Source organism: Rhinichthys klamathensis, unplaced genomic scaffold (genome assembly GCF_029890125.1).
Source record: "Rhinichthys klamathensis goyatoka isolate OS25496 unplaced genomic scaffold, OSU_Roscu_1.1 h1tg000090l_1, whole genome shotgun sequence".
Classification (NCBI taxonomy): Eukaryota; Metazoa; Chordata; class Actinopteri; order Cypriniformes; family Leuciscidae; genus Rhinichthys; species Rhinichthys klamathensis.
The window spans coordinates 7,055,750-7,072,824 of record NW_026606629.1 but is presented as its reverse complement, the minus strand read 5'-3'; the positions used below and the strand labels follow the sequence as shown (position 1 = coordinate 7,072,824).

Here is a 17,075-nt window from a genome sequence, read left to right as displayed (position 1 = left end):
AGTTTTGACATCATTTTGCGTGTTTTTAACTGTTAAAGCGATATAATCCACGAAAAAGAACTTTTGTTACTGGCGAGCTGTTTGTGAGGCGGATTTAGGCTTTACTGTATGTGCACGCAATGAAAAACACACGCGAGTGCGCGAGCACAGGGTAGTTTAAAATTGCTTGAATGTTTAAACTGGTAAAACTTAAAAAAGACGTGGAAATGATAAACGTTAGTTACGATGCAATGCTGGCCCGATTGTGCAAGTGAATCATGTCCCGACTCCTAAACATGAGTTTGTATCGACGCCTGCAGCGCTTGACGCTTGCCTTGTGCAGAGTGAGAAGACGCGCAGCACCGCGAGTCCTTAATATGGAAAAAATCGATTCGTGGCCATTGAGAATCGATTTTGAATCGACCACATTTTAAAAAACGATTAATCGAAAAATCGATTTTTTTGCCCAGCCCTAGTGGTTATGACGCAATCGTTAGCCTATTTTTACTTAATCTGTTTCTACGGGGCCATAATGTAACATAGAAGGTAATGGAGCCCTTTATACATTGTCGTGTTTCTTTAGAAATAAATAATGGACAAATGGAGTCTTTAAACGCCTCAGATGTAAAGTTATTCGCTGTCAAAGTGACGCCAAAATGAATGGGAGTCAATGGAAATGCTAAAGCAAGTGAAGTTCTGCTACAACATGGGGGCACCCGGCCGGCTTCAACTTCCGGTCGATGGATTACCCCCTTGGTATACAGGCAGGAGCCATCTTTGGAAAACAGTCTCGACCAGTCGAACCACGAACGCCGTGCTACATGCTGGTCGATAGGAATTACGTTTGTGAAATCTAATTACATGGAAATGCATGAATTATATCTGTTTATTAAAATATATGGGTGACTAACTGCAAGGGAAGAAGGGGCCCCATATTTTCAGGTGAATTGGCGTTCATGGTTCGACTGGTCGAGACTGTTTTCCAAAGATGGAAGATTATTTGTACTTACTCTATGACCTATATACTAGCGTTATAAGCTAATCTGTGGTTCAAGCTAAAACTGGGTACATTCGATTATCATGAAAACACATCCCAGAGAAAGGTCGACTCGGTACCCATGTGTTATTAACCCCTAGGTTCATTTTGCGCCGGAATTGTCCTTTAACTAACTTGCTAATGGTAATATTTTGTGCTATATGAGGTGGCAAAATCTTTACTGTTCTGGCTTATATGGTGTAACCTGTTCACATATTTGAGTTGACCCACTCTGTCAATGCAGAATTAGCATTACTCACACTCTCTCTCATGGTGTTTCAGGAGCACCATCTCCAGAGGGCCATCTCTGCCCAGCAGGTGTTCAGGGAGAAGAAAGAGAGCATGGTCATCCCTGTGCCAGAGGCAGAGAGTAACATCACCTATTACGACCGCCTTTACAAAGGAGAGTTCCGCATCCCCAAACAGCTCATCCACATCCAGCGTGAGTGACGTTCTTACTCAAGCCCCACTGGATGCTTCAATTTCTTGGTTTAAACATACACATAAAATATGATTTGAATTTAAAGAATTGACCTCAATCTGACCTTTACCCCTTATACTCTGCACCAGCTCTGGGTCTGGATAACGAGCTGCCTGACTATGATATGGACTCAGAGGACGAGACTTTACTGAACAGACTCAACCGCAAGATGGAGCTCAGACCTGTGCAGTTTGAGACCATGATGGACCGGTTAGAGAAAGCCAGCACCAACCAGGTAATAACAACTGCATTATACCTAGGGACTTTTTTACTTCAGATACCGATGCCGCAGCTTTGGGTATTTGCCGATACCGATATCAATCCGATATTTTTTTAAACTAATACTAATAAAATATATGAAGCACTTTGCTCAATTAGCCACCTAAAAATATCTCACTCAAATGGAGAACAAATCCTTCTCCAGTATATAGTCCACAACAACAGTTGATTATGAAAGACTGCCACCCTTTATTCAAACACTACTAAAAAATAGAAATAAATAAATAAAAATACAGGTAGGCTACTTCAGTACTTAAGCTACCAACAGGTTTAAAGTTAATAATTAACAAGCTTTAAAATTACCCATTGATCCGTGTACTTTTGTGTCCATTCGTTTTTACTTTTTTAACCCGTAAAATGAAAAATGAACAGTTGTTGTATTTTTAAAATGCAAAGTTGAACACCAAAATTTGAGTTTGAACTGTACACGCCAAATGCTGCGCAAAAAAATAAATATTGACGTATTTTCAGATTTTTGTTTATGACTTTTTGCCCCTTTATTAAACATTTAAAATAATCACAAATTAATATGGAAAAAATTATATTTTACTGCTTTTCTAAGGCCAAACCTGGAAACCTATTTTTTCCACAGTGCTGAATGTCTCTGGAACCATACAGAGAGCTGATTTAGGCTCTAGGTGATTTATAGGCTAATAATAATAAATGTGTCTGAAAAAATAACGATGCATTTTAATTGTTTATTAATATACTAGTGTTTTCTAAATCAGTGTCGGCTGGAAACATATCTCCATCTCCCCTGTAAAGCGGATGCGCCTTTAGAGAGAAATTCATAGCTATGGATTAATCAGACGGTTTGCTTTCGTTCCGAATTTGTTTGTTTAAAAGTGGATATTTCAAGCTTTAGCCTACATAGGTAGGCTATATTTTGTTTCAGTTCATTTTTGAGACGCGATCCAGTTCACGGAGACCATGAAAGCGCGCCTGATTGTTTTATTTTATTTTACAAAAGCACAACGTTTTCTTGTTATTGTGAGTTTACACAAATAAAAATAGTTGCGAATGATGTATTGTTATTTTCTGTATGACCAGAAATGATAGAGTATTTTTACTATTTTAAGTTGTTTCCACTGTTGATAGGAAAACGCAAGTGTTCGCGCCCGCGCCTCCGTGCCATGCAGTGTGCGCTCCACACTCCGCACAAACCCTTGCTTGGATATGCGTCAAAATCTTGTGTACAGTTTACAGCCTACGGTTTATAAACTGAGACAGATTGCAAAACCGTGTTTTTAATACACCGAAGGTAGTGGGAGGGAGTGTCTGTTGTGAGTTTAGGGGGCACGTCAGCCAGAGATGTAATGTGTGTGTGTGGTGTGTGTGTATGTGAGTGAGTGAGTGAGTGAGACTGCTGCCTGCTGAACAGAGGGTCGCCGAAAGAAGGATCTGAAGTGCCGGTGTTTCGGCTACAAAAACCCGCTGAACTGATCCGAAACCAATTTTTATCCACCCGCCCAAACCCATTTTTTGCCCGCAAAATAGATTGCAAAACCGCCCAAATGGGCATTAATACCGCCCAATCTGCAGGCTGCGCCGCTTAACTGGATGTCGCAGCAAGGGAAATGCTAATATTCAAGCATTGTTGGATAGGTATCGGATCATATATTTTTTCTCCCCTCCGATCTAGCGTTCTGGGCCAGTATCGGCACGATACCGATGACGTGGATCGGATCGGGACATCCCTAATTATACCTAAGTCTGTGCTTCTCAGCTGGTTTTGCTTCAGGATTCAGTTTTTTTTACATGAGATATCAAGTGGCGACCCAACATGGTACCAGAATTGTATGAAAGTAACAAAAATGTCAAAATACAATAACCCCCCCCCCCCCCCCCCCATCCGTAATATTGTAAAATATATTATTACAGTTTAAAATAAATGTTTTCTATTTTACTATATTTTAAAGTAATTTATTTTGTGAAATCAAAGCTCAATTTTCAGCAGCCATTACTCTAGTCTTCAGTGTCACATGATCCTTCAGAAATCATTCTAATATCCTTATTTGCTTCTCAAGAAACATTTCTTATTATTAAAGACAATAAGCTGTGCTATTTAATATTTTATTGGAAATTTTAAAAGAACAGCATTTACTATACCTAACTTTTTGGTAACATTATACATTTCTTTAGTGTTTTTCCCCCATCAATTGAATGTGTCCTTGCTTGAATAAAATAATTTATTTATTTAAAAAAAATACTTAGTGACACCAAACTTTTAAACGGTAGTGTAACAACATAGGCCCAACAGTATGATCAATGCTCCAAGTAGGCAATAATTCATCACACAAACACTTTGTAGTTGACAAATCATTTTATCATTGCAATTAAAACCTAGTAAGTCACGTCCTAGTCGTATTTCTTTAATGACCCCCCAACCCCACTACTATCAGAGACCTATTTTTGAGTTGTGATCCACAAGTTGAAAACTGATCTAAAATACACCTGGTCATATTTTATTTTTATTCACACACATTCCTCTGTCTCTCTCTCAATAATTTTGTAGTTGGTCACTCTTCAGGAGGCCAAGCTGCTGCTAAATGAAGATGACTACCTTTTAAAGTCAGTATATGACTACTGGGTGAGGAAGAGGAAGAACTGCCGGGGCCCGTCGCTCATCCCACAAATCAAGCAGGAGAAGAGGGATGGCTCCACCAACAATGATGCTTACGTGGCCTTCAGGCGTCGCACAGAGAAGATGCAGACTAGGAAGGTATGCATGCACTCTGTGTTTTGTCATGGATGCCTCAAACAGCGTTATTAGAGGGCATTCAGACAGGACTGTTTTTTACCTTAAACATTTGTGCATCAAACTTACGCAGACGAACATGGTCCACACATAGGACAAAGTACCCTACCTGTGAACGGCAACCCTAGTACGGACAATAAATCCAAAACAAATGCAAAGAAACAGTTTTTTATATTAGCTTATCATATTTATTCATAAATTCATATTCCAAGACTTCATGTACAGATCATTTGACATACAGCTTCAGATTGTTTTGTTCCATGCAATGCTATGGTTATCACTTTTTTTAGATTCAATCACGCATTTAAATACGGTTGTCAATCCAGAAAACTTTGCAACGTAGTTAGCAGCATGGAAAATATATATTATATACAGAAAATGAGCAAAGAGTGCTGCCATTATGATCACTGAAGTTGTCAGTTAGCCTACAACGCTATGTATATGTATATACATATATACATACACATGCATACATATAAATGGACACACACACACACACGTCCCTAATAAAGATCACATTTTCCCCTCAATAGAAGTGTGAACACCTACCGGAACCATCCGTCTCTCTGTTATGCTGTCTCTGTAGAATCGCAAGAATGACGAGGCGTCTTATGAAAAGATGCTGAAGCTGAGGAGAGAGTTCAGCCGAACCATGAGCATCCTGGAGATGATCAAGAAGAGAGAAAAGAGCAAACGAGAGCTGCTGCATCTGACACTGGAGGTGTTTGAAAAAAGGTTTGTCAACATTGCTCTTTTAATACAGCTGTTTTGAGACAATGTCTGTTGTTGCATACTCTATATAAATAAACTGTTATGTGTAACTTAACAGAAGTGTTGTCAAAAGTACCGACTTCGGTACTGACATTTTTTAAATGTTATGATACCAGCATTTCCCTCTAGTTTTTTGAGCGCTGTTGAACGATTCTTAAACGCTTCTGATTGGCCATTTTGTTCACATGCTCAACATATATGTCTGTGATTGGCTACAATGATCAACGCTTCAAAAACATGTTGTCTTCACTAAGCGCTTACATAGATACACACAGGAGCATTTGAAAGCAGGCGTCTATCAGTGGATCCCTAATATATCCGCTGATAGACGTATCCTCTGATATACGCCTGCTTTCAAACACTACTTAACAGCTAGAATGGTTGTTGTATGTAAAGTGACTCCTCTCTCTCGCACCGATACCACTTTTTCCAGAACGAGTCCGATACCGATACTTTCATTTTTGGTACTTGACGATACCGATACCTGTATTTTCACTGCATTTTAATTTTTTTTTATATATTGGGTAGAGAAACTAAAAGAATATGAATCATATTAGTTGGCTTAATTTGTTTAGTAAATATTTCCTTCAGTTGGTTTCATGCTTAAATGCTTAAGCATATTAAAATGTATTGTATGAGCTTCTGTTTCTTTCACTGTTCATTCTATTGCTCTATCATATATTATCTGTCATTTAATTGCACAGCACATATTTAGAGCTGCTTCAGTGCTAAGGATTGGGTCAGAGGTTCAAATGTGTAGATGCCAGTGAAATATCACAATTCTCTATTATAATTTTGATACAGCAAAAACTACTAGCCTAATTAATGTAAATTTAAAACATTAAAGACAAGCAAGCAGTCACTAATAAAATAAGAACAAAAAATCTAATTACAAATAGCACAAATAAATACAATAGAACAAAGAAAGGCTACAAATGAAATAAACAGCTGTTTTTTTTTTCCTGGTAGGTCTAACAGTAGTTTTCAGGTACATCATTTGAATAAAATAATCAAATGTGAAATAATACTGCATATTCATCACTATAAATTAAATATAGATGAATCTTTATAAGGTTACAAAAGTAATTGTCAATAGCAGAGAGGGATTTTTTTTGTCTCTTGTAGTTTGATTAACAGTAACACAACAGCAGATTTATTAGGCTGCTGTCCCTTTAGAACAAATGCACTGATCCAATATAGCCTGCCCTACTGTACATTAATTTCTTTGTTTACGTTCATTAAGATATAACTGACTATTTTTACCAGGATACTCACCAAGACGGACGTTTTACATAATTGTGAATTTGTCTGTTCAAACGCAAGACTTGAAAGAGAATTCAATTCAATTCGTACTGTAATAATCTAGGGAACCACTCGTCATACATAAATCACGTAACAGTTCATGTTTTGCTTACATATACGATTTAATTTTAATCCAAATGATGCATGTGTGCTGAGTGAACTATCAGCTCTCTCTCTCTCTCTCTCTCTCTCTCTCTCTCTCTCTCTCTCTCTCTCTCTCTCTCTCTCTCTCTCTCTCTCTCTCTCTCTCTCTCTCTCTCTCTCTCTCTCTCTCTCTCTCTCTCTCTCTCTCTCTTCAGTTAAAGTTAGTAATACATGCCTCATTTTACTTTTTTTCCATTTACATATCTGACCGAACTACAAACCTTCCACTGACGTCTGTGAAAAAGGGATGCACTCGACAACGCGTCTGCACACTCAATCCACTGCGCGTTTTTCACTTATCAGCTCACGCACCACAGCTATATAGGCTTACTATATTTTAGGGCTGGGACGATACACCTATCTCTCAACTCGATACTATCACAATACTTGGGTGCCGATACGATATGTATTGCTAATTTTTATTTATTTATTTTTTATTAAGAATTGCGATTCGATATTGCGATTGTAGTTGTAGTTTTTTAACACTAGACCATGGGTAAAAGTTAAATCATACATTTATACAGTCTGTACATGATGGATAAGATGAGTCATATTTACAAAAAAAAATGAATCACATCATCTGACTTTTATTTCAGAAGCATCATTCTACATTCTCTTGAATAAATGATTCAATAACAAATACATTTTTTAACAGTCACTTGTTACCACCTTGTGGCGAAACAATGTAATCGATAAATGCGTTCATTTGTGCCAAGTTTCTATCAACAGTTTTGATCGCTATCGTAGACATCAGTGTTTATATTTGAACTTTAAACTTTTATCCAAGTACTTCTATGATAATTTGAACTATTGTATCACGGAAATAATGATACTAATAGGTTGAAAAGACTGCTGTTTCATGACTACTCTCTGGGTCAGCGGCAGCGCCAAGACAGATTTGAATGTTGCGATATGATTTTGTTAAAGGTTTAATAGACAAACGAAATGGAAGAAGATCGCGTAGGTGTTTGAATCGAGATCAGTCTTTTAAAGAGTAATTGTGGAGCTCTAGTGTCTTATCTCTCTCTCAGCATATGAGTAGCGCGAGGGCTTTTCTGTGCATTCAGTCTCACGTCACTTTAACACTCATAGATAACTACTCATTTCATCCTCTGTTGGAACGAAAGTGTCTAACTTCTGTCAACCTCATCTATAAGGAAGGACAAAAATAAAGCAATTTAATTTGAATTAATATCGATTTTATAATAAATAAAAAAAATCGATATTAAAATCTTTAAAAAAGAAAAAAAGAAACGCGATAGCTAGGTGAATTGATTTTTTCTCCCAAGCCTACTATATTTTGTTTAATATTTCACTAATTAGATACGTTTATTTCATAGACAGCTTTCTCTTTTATCCCCCTTATACTCTCTGTTGTCTGTGTTTCTTTGTCTGGACACAATGTACATGCTGCGTGGTATCGGTTGTTGGTATTAGAGCATTTTTATATGTACAAGTGCACGAGCGCAGTCCCGGTGCATCCCTAGTTTTTACATATTGTTCCTCCTTGTTTTGTGTATATTAGATATCAAATTGGAGACTTCTCAGGAGAGGTTCTGAATGAAGTCACTGTACCTCTGGCAGAGAAAACCAGTTACTCTGCAGCCACATCCTTACCCATGAGCAGTCGGCACAAGGCAGAGAGCAAAATGAAGGTAAAGGCCAACAGTAGGAGGGAAAAGATCTGTGTGCGTGAAATGTCTTGAATGTGCTCAGTGATAATTATAAAACCATTTCTTCTGTCTCTTTCCTTCAGTCATACAAATCTGGGCCCAAACACCTCCACCCCTTCACAGTCAAGCCTGAGCCTCACTTTGACTTTGTGCGTTCTCATAAGAAGTACAATAAGAGGCCCAAACTTGATACATTTCGGCAGCCTGGTCGGCCAGAGCGACAGCAGACCATCATCAAGGCAGACATTAAACAGTACGACTTCCACAGCTCTGGAGAGGAGGATTACCCACTGGTCAGTATACAATCAGTGTTTCACTACACGTGTAAATGTAATGATGTAAATATTTTGAGGTTTTACTTAAAGGAACACTCCACTTTTTTTGGAAATAGGCTAATTTTACAACTCCCCTAGAGTTAAACAGTTGAGTTTTACCGTTTTCGAATCCATTCAGCTGATCTCCGGGTTTGGCGGTACCACTTTTAGCATAGCTCATTGAATCGGATTAGACCGTTAGCATCTCTCTTAAAAAAATGACCAAAGAGTTTCGATATTTTTCCTATTTAAAACTTGACTCTTCTGTAGTTACATCGTGTACTAAGACCGACGGAAAATGAAGCACTAAGGAAAATCAAGCACTAAGTTTGTGTTTGCGCTGCGTAATATCATTGCGCCTGCTGAACCCATGGTACGGCAGCAAAGTTCCTTGATTATTACGCAGGAAAGAGAGTATAGTTCCTAGCCATATCGGCCTAGAAAATCGCAACCTTTCATTTTCCGTCGGTCTTAGTACACAATGTAACTACAGAAGAGTTAAGTTTTAAATAGGAAAAATATCGAAACTCTTTGGTCATTTTTTTGAGAGAGATGCTAATGGTCTAATCCGATTCAATGAGCTATGCTAAAAGTGGTACCGCCAAACCCGGAGATCGGCTGAATGGATTCGAAAACGGTAAAACTCAACTGTTTAACTCAAGGGGAGTTGTAAAATTAGCCTATTTCCAAAAAAAGTGGAGTGTTCCTTTAAGACGTTAAAATAATTTTTGTCAGAAGATATAATGGTATATATTTCTCCTTATTTTCTCTTCTAAAGTCTCCAGCATCAGAGCCGGATGAAGAGAACGATCCTGATGGAAACTTCGCCTTTAGAAGGAAAGCTGGCTGCAGTTACCTCTCGGTGAGTTTCCGACTGAACATCAGTGCTGGCTGAAGAGCTGGGCAATATAGCTGAATATTTATATCTTGATATTTAAGGTGCACTAAAATGGCTTAAAGCAGTGATTCTCAACCATTTTGAGTTCAAGGGCCCCATTGGCCACAAAAATATTTGAAGGCCCCCTAGTTGTTGTTTTGCTTACAAACTTATTTTAATCCATGGACACTCCTATAGTAGTTTTTATAAATTGAAAAAGTAACTGAAATAATTAAATTTGTCCATGTTTTTTTTTTTTTTTTTTTTTTTTTTTAAACCGTATTTTAAGGCTTGTTTTGTCTGCCGAGGCCCTGTAGTGGGCCCTGGACCCCTGATTGAGAACCACTGGCTTTTTTCTACCATCATTTCAACCAGCCGTTGTTGTCAAGTAGATCATTTCTTGCATTAAACATTTAAAATGTATTTAAAATTGAAATAAACACAATATTTTTTCTACATTATTTGTAACAATTGTATTTATATAAGTGGATGTTGTTATTCTAAATACTTGTAAGCATAAGGAAATGCTGCTTGAGGACTTTTGAGAACAGAATGTTAATTGCATCAGATCATTGTTTTTAACTTGCGCAACCAGTGTGAAGGTGCTGGCACTGGCAGTGTTTTATTTTTTTTTAAGCATGTAAATTAAAGTGCATGACCAATATTGAATATTGTGACTAAATCCTCCTGCCCATAGGGTATGATATACTTGCTTTATTAATGACAGAGCACCATATTATTTGGCTCTGTGGTGCATTGGTCATTACCTTTGCCATTGTTAAAAGTGTTATGTGTCCTCAGCCACTGGTGGATCAGAGCTGCTCTCCTCACTGGCAGCAGGCGGATCAGGACCGGCTGTGGCAGAGGAACTGTCTCACCGCCCTCTCTGTGCCGAAACGCTGTATTGCAGTGGCACACAGGAGGGTGGGCAGAGGTGGCAGGTGTGTCACTATTTACAATTTACCCATTTCCCCTTTTATCTTATCGTTTCTTGTACTCAAATATAGATGATGTGTGGTTTGAATTTATGACCCTGCTCTTTGTTACTTCAGATTAAATTCGAAAAGTTGATGAGGCTACTCCCTAATGATCAGCGCTGAAGGTCAGATTGTATCAAATATCCTAAAGCACTCTGTTGTTTTCCTTCAGGGTTGTTTTTGATCGCACCTCGTCGGAACTGGACCGTGCCCTCAGGCACCTGGACCCTGACATGTTTTATCCCTCCGCTGGCTCTAGTGTGCCTGACCTCCCCGTCCACACAAACACATACTCTCATATCTTCAAATCAACTCCTGATTGCTCACTGACTCAGCTCCTGAATGACATCCAGGCCTGCAGGTGGAAGTTTTTCCGCCCTCGGCCGCTACAGGACAACTCGAGGAGTGAGGACAAGAAAGGGACTCCGCAGGTGGAAAAAGGTGGAGGGACGCCTCTCTCTAACAGTGTGTCAGGTGAGGCGTCTGAGCTGAACAGGATTCAGAAGGTCAATCAACTGAATTTCATTCACCCGCATAGGCGTTCTCCATTGTGCCTTTCAATCTGTCAGTTTACTCTAGGGTTTTTCAACAAATTCAGCCTGTCAATCATTTTTAATGTGGCCTGCCGATTGATTTTGATGAAATTGCTGCACTGTCTGATACAAAATAGCATTCTATGCATAAAACTCAGCAGAGAGTTCAATGGCTCTCAGTGGTTGTCTATTAGCAGACTGCAGTCCATATGCAGAGCACATTTAAGATTTTTTTTGCTGCTCATTATTCAGCTACATTTCTTTTATAAACTTGAACTGGCATCATTTAGGCACACATTCAATTGTGTCTTATTCTGTCAAATGTATTTATGAAAATAGCTTACCTGGTAATGTATATTCAGGCAAAGATATAAGCCATTGCGATACGCCAGCTCATGTGCACAGTACCACTGTGGCTTTTTCAGTACTGCAGAATTTGATGATGAATACTAACCCTTTGAAGTATGCTAGTTGGTTTTGAGTTATGTTTACCTGTTGAGATGTAATAATAATCTAGAAAACAAAAATAAGTTGAGGAGCCCTATTTACTCAGTGTTTACTTGAGGTGAGCTATGCTTGAAGCACTGTGTTATTAAACAAGCAACATTGCGTGTCTTTACGTTGAAGGGCTGAGTGCAGTGTTATTAGTATTGCACATGTACAACATTACCGTTTAAAAGTTTGGGGTCTGTAATATTTATTAATGCTTTTGAAAGAAGTCTCTTATGCTCACCAAGGCTGCATTTATTTGATCATAAGTACAGTAAAAACAGTCAAATTAAATATTATTACAGTTTAAAATAACTTCTATTTTAATGTTTTAACATGTAAATTTAAAAATGTTATGGAAAAGCTGAAATATGCTGATTTAATCAGGGATGTGATTTGTCTTCTTCTGTATTTATACAGATTTCTGTATTTTCCTACTGCCTTTCCTTGATGCGCTGCATAATTCAGAGTAAAGCCAAAGCACAGCACTGTGTTCATTTTCAGTTTTGATTCACAGTAAATGCTACTTTGCGAATGCTGTTCTTATAATCGCTTATAATTTGCAGTAGGGAACGCAATGTGCACCAACCATCTTCCCAAATTCATAATGAGAATCGTTTATAAATCTGTTATTGTCAAGAAAAAGAGAAGAGTTAGGGGCATCCTGAGGTTTTCCGCCAAAATAAAAGCTCAGTTTAATGTTTGAAAGCAAAGAAATTAAGGCAAACATAAATGTTGCTATTGTAATTTTACTGTTATTAAAATAAAATAATAATGATTATTATTGTTTTTGATAACAATAATAAAAATTAATACTTTTATTTAGGGCTGTCAAATGATTAATCGTGATTAATCACATCCAAAATAAAAGTTTTTGTTTACATAATATATGTGGGTGCACTGTGTATAATTATTTTATATATATAAATACACACACATGCTTGTATATATTTAAGAAATATTTTCATGTATATACTGTATATAGATTTATATATAATTTATATTATATATAAATATTTTATATATAAATAATATTTTTTCTTAAATATACATGCATGTGTGTGTATTTATATATATATATACAAAATAATTATACACAGTGCACCCACATATATTATGTAAACACAAACTTTTATTTTGGATGTGATTAATCGTGATTAATCATTTGACAGCCCTACTTTTATTATAAAATTGTATTATAATGTAATTTATTATTATGATTATTAAATACTAATTTTACAGTACAATAGTATATATTTTTTTTAATAATAATTGTGCAGAGGGGTTGGGGGGTCAGGTTTTCCTTCTTCTTTGTCTTTAGCTGATCACATGCCTGTTTGATGCTCAAGTATCATTTCTTATTGTCACTATTGAAAACAGTTGTGCTGCTTAATATTCTTTGTGGAAACCGTTATGCACTTTTCAGGATTCTTTAAATAGAAAGGTCAAATGAACAGCATGTATTTTAAATAGTAATATTTTGTAACATAATAAACGTATTTACAATTTGGTAAATTTAATGCATCCTAACTGAATAAAAGTTTTTTTTTTTTTTTCAAAAGAAGTTCCTTTACTGGCACCTAGTGGGGGGAATTTAAAATTGCTGGTTTAGAGCCTTACATTTGTAGAACATCACATTTACACCCATGTTCTTACATGTGCAGGTGGATTCACAGAAGAGCAGTTTCACTCCCATCAGCAGCAGCTGGTTCAGATGCACAAACAGTTACAGCAGCAAGAACTCCAGCAGAACTCGACAGCACCAGAACCCCACAAGCCCCTGCCCGTGAGTATATCCACACAATGTCAGGCATCATGGGGCTAATCCTCACTCTTACTCTATTCTGTAATAATTACGAAGTCATTATTTTTTTATTTATTTAAGAAGTAAAAAATAATTTCTTTTACAGAACACGGCCTCATCTGACTGCATGTCTAAGACTCTGGACTCGGCTAGTGCACACTTTGCTGCCTCTGCTGTGGTCAACACTCCCAACAATGAAAACAGGCCCCAGATTGCAAGTGTCAATGGCATCCTTTCTAATTCAGGCATGTGCAGCTCATTGGGAATTGAGCAGAGGCATTGAAATATAAAATAATCTTAATATGAAAATATGGCAGTAATATATTAAAATACATTTAAAAAAAAAAAAATAAAGCCATAAACTGCTTTATAGAACTTATTGGGGAATCATAGCAAAACTGTGACTGAAAACTTATTTTTTGGACATTTACATGACAATATCAATTGATTTGATTTGTTGATTTGATTTGTTATTTTTGTCTCTTGCAGGAAGTTTTAGACAAGCCAAATTGAACCGTTCTGCAGGTGGTGGCGAGTCAGGCTCTTTAGTACGGATGACGAGTGCATCTGGCCTTCAGCTGCCCGTGCCTCAGTCTCTGCCTCACGGCCACGGGCACCTGAGTACAGTGAGCGCTGTGTCTCCTGCCCACACACACCACAGTGCACGTCTGTGTGCCCCTTCACCCTCAGCCTTAAAGCTGGCCAGTGTTGCTAGCAGTCTGGACCGGGTACCCAAAGTCACCCCCACTAGTGCCATCGACATCGCCAGGTCTGAAACCTGAAACGGCACTTATTCACTTTACAATTGTTTTTCTTTTTTCTTTTTTTTTTTATGTTTGGGGGGAGGGTGAAAAATGAATTCAAGTATCTATATTTATGTATTACTTTCGGACTACAAAAGGAGATGTGTGTGTATATATATATATATATATATATATATATATATATAAAAACCTGTTCATGAGTGCTGTATATTTCAAAGTCAAAACATGGTGCTTTTGCACTTTCTACAGGCTCGCATTTTCAGAGAAGTTCACATTCAATAAAAAACACACATTTATGCCAAGCAATTACTTATGAACTACTGCTGATGAATTATGACAATGTTTACCTTGTGGTGTTAATATCATACCTCCAAACTCGTTGCATTTTTAAAAAGTAAAAATGCCTAGAAATCCCCAAAAAGTATCTGTGTACTTTCTTCACCGAGTTGAATATCTCCGGACAGGAACTCATTAATTTGTATCTTTATTCTACTGTATTTATTTGTGCTACTGCTTGTAATTTAAGCTAAGGGGGGCGTTGTGAGGCATGACGTGGATCGTTCTAAATTCACTATAAACCACTGCTTCACAGGGCTTATTACGGTTAGTCCATAAAAATATTTATTTTATATTATTTTATTCACAAAATAAACACACAGTAACAAAAAAATGTTTGTAGAGTAATTTACAGCAGCTTTGAACGTGACTCAACCAATCAGAATCCAGTACTGGAACTATCTGTTTTATAATTGTTCTTATTTTACTGACTGTTTGTAAAATCAGTTCAAAATTTGAAATCAAGCTTCCTTGTGCTGTGTGTAAGTGGTTGCACAAAAAACACAAATACATAGAGTGAGCAAACGACTAGGACTTAGGTGAGATAATTGTAATAAAATGAAGTCTATAAAAAGTAGTGCTGTCAAAATTAACATGTTAATGCATGCGATTAGTTTTTTCAGCATTGATTTTTTTTCTCGTCATCCTTTGGCTAGCATTACATTATATGATCACGCTCTTATTCATGCAAATGCTTTTAATCTTTTCAAGTGCGATAAGACACAAAAGAGAATGCAGTGCTGGCGCACATCTGTGTGACACACACGACTCATGCGCACAGAAAGCCGCTTCAGACAGCTCTTGAAAACACAAAATTATGCCAAAAGCCCGTTTTTATTCAAGTCTTAAATTAACGTAAAGAGTTGTGAGGAAATGTGTATCAGATCCGTGTCATGAACCATAATCACTGTTCTTGACTGAATAACTTCTGTAGCATTAAAAAGGATTAATCTAGATTTAATTTATAAATTATGCAGTGAAGAATGTGAAGTGCTTGATAACTTTATTCAATTTTTGAAATTCTTAAAGCACTGTTTGCAAGGTTACATGGGTCAAAAACAATGAAAACAATAACTTTTTGTGCATTTTGACAGGGCAAGTAAAAATCTGAACCGGTCTGACTGGGCCAATAGAAAAAATTGAGCCCTGATATATTGAAGGGCACAGGTAAATGTGACATTTATTATAATGGGTTTATGTGGAGATTGTTTTTATTTTACTTAAATTAAAAAGTTTTTTAAAGCCTAATACATGTTAAAATTGATAGCTTTCAATTATACCTATATAATTAATGGCTAAAATTGAGAAGAAAAAAACATTTCATAGAGACATCAGTAGCAGTATTGGTATTTGTAATACTGGCCTTTCAAAAAAAAAAAATGCCATTAAACAAATATTTTAAATATAGGCTACTGTCTTTATGTTGTTTCTATTAATTTGGAGATCAAATGTGAAATCATTTCAATATAAAAATATATATAAAAATGTTAGGTGCGATTATAAAATAGATTGACGGCACTGAAAAAAATACATTTTATTCTTTTTTTTTTTTTTTATGTGTATAGACTTTCATGGAACATTATGTTGTGAATATTTGCCTCAAAAGTCATGGAAATATATTGGTAAAAATGTGTGCGGACCCTGAAGTATTGTTCCTAAGAAACAAAGTCTTGCTAACCCCAAACTTTTGAACGATAGTGTCTTATATCTTTGAATTTATTTAAAATGAAAATGAAAACTTTAAATTCTATATTTGTATTGATCTTGCAGGGAGAATCACGAACCAGAGAGGCTGGCTCTCAACGGATTATCAGAGACCACAGTCGCCATGGAGGTCACATAGCCCATCAGAAACACAAAGACTTCAGTGCTGAGATCTGTGCGCTTCTACACGGACCTATACCCAAAAGCAGCATATCAAAATATTAAGAGAAATTTGTCAATATTATAAGTGTACATTTTGTAAAATTGGGAATTATCACTACCTTGTAAAATAGTATATTTGTATCATTAGTCTGTCATTTCTGTTACTTGAATCCTAGATTTTTTTTGTCATCATGCTTTTGCACTTGAAAATGCAAGCAAGACAAGTGCATTAGTTCATGTTGGGATCATGAGCATGAATATAGGTCCTGCATCACTTGTTTTAACTATTTATTTTGCAATGTTTACATTTTTGTATCTCGTACAAATAAATCCAATGTTGTGACCACAAAATGCAGACATAGCTAGTATACCATGCTTTTGTGCCTTTTTTTCTTTAGAGGAAAGAGAATTTCGGTTTCACGGATGAAGAAATGTGCCATTTTACAAGTGATGATCTTCCCTCTTGAGATGTTGACCGTATTTCATTGGTTTTTTTTTTTTTTTTTTGCCACCTTGTCTTACCAAGAATAGCATGTTAATTCTTAATGCCTCCACCGTGATGTCCTCCATCAGAAGGTATTTACGTGAAGTTCTTTAAGAAATCTAGCAGAAGACCTATGGCTCTAAGAATATGGCTCAGTTTCTGCTCCTCTGATTGAGTCAGCCGAACGCTCATTTTTTTGTCTTTAGCT

The 17,075-nt window shown here is 36.8% G+C and overlaps 1 protein-coding gene across 2 annotated transcripts in view; it reads left to right on the top strand.

The window, feature by feature from the left end:
- Positions 1-16,751, top strand: part of epc2 (enhancer of polycomb homolog 2 (Drosophila)) — a 41,983-nt gene extending 25,232 nt beyond the window's left edge. The window contains exons 2-14 of one of the 2 annotated variants that reach the window (XM_056252029.1): positions 1,298-1,457; positions 1,586-1,731; positions 4,291-4,497; positions 5,120-5,268; positions 8,276-8,405; positions 8,507-8,716; positions 9,516-9,599; positions 10,416-10,555; positions 10,764-11,065; positions 13,278-13,399; positions 13,524-13,662; positions 13,907-14,186; positions 16,288-16,751. In XM_056252029.1, coding sequence (XP_056108004.1) covers positions 1,298-1,457; positions 1,586-1,731; positions 4,291-4,497; positions 5,120-5,268; positions 8,276-8,405; positions 8,507-8,716; positions 9,516-9,599; positions 10,416-10,555; positions 10,764-11,065; positions 13,278-13,399; positions 13,524-13,662; positions 13,907-14,186; positions 16,288-16,360 — 2,142 coding nt within the window. In that variant the 3' untranslated portion in view covers positions 16,361-16,751. Of the gene's footprint in view, positions 1-1,297; positions 1,458-1,585; positions 1,732-4,290; positions 4,498-5,119; positions 5,269-8,275; positions 8,406-8,506; positions 8,717-9,515; positions 9,600-10,415; positions 10,556-10,763; positions 11,066-13,277; positions 13,400-13,523; positions 13,667-13,906; positions 14,187-16,287 lie in introns of both variants that reach the window. The other variant, XM_056252030.1, reaches the window with a different exon arrangement.
- Positions 16,752-17,075: the final 324 nt, after the last annotated feature.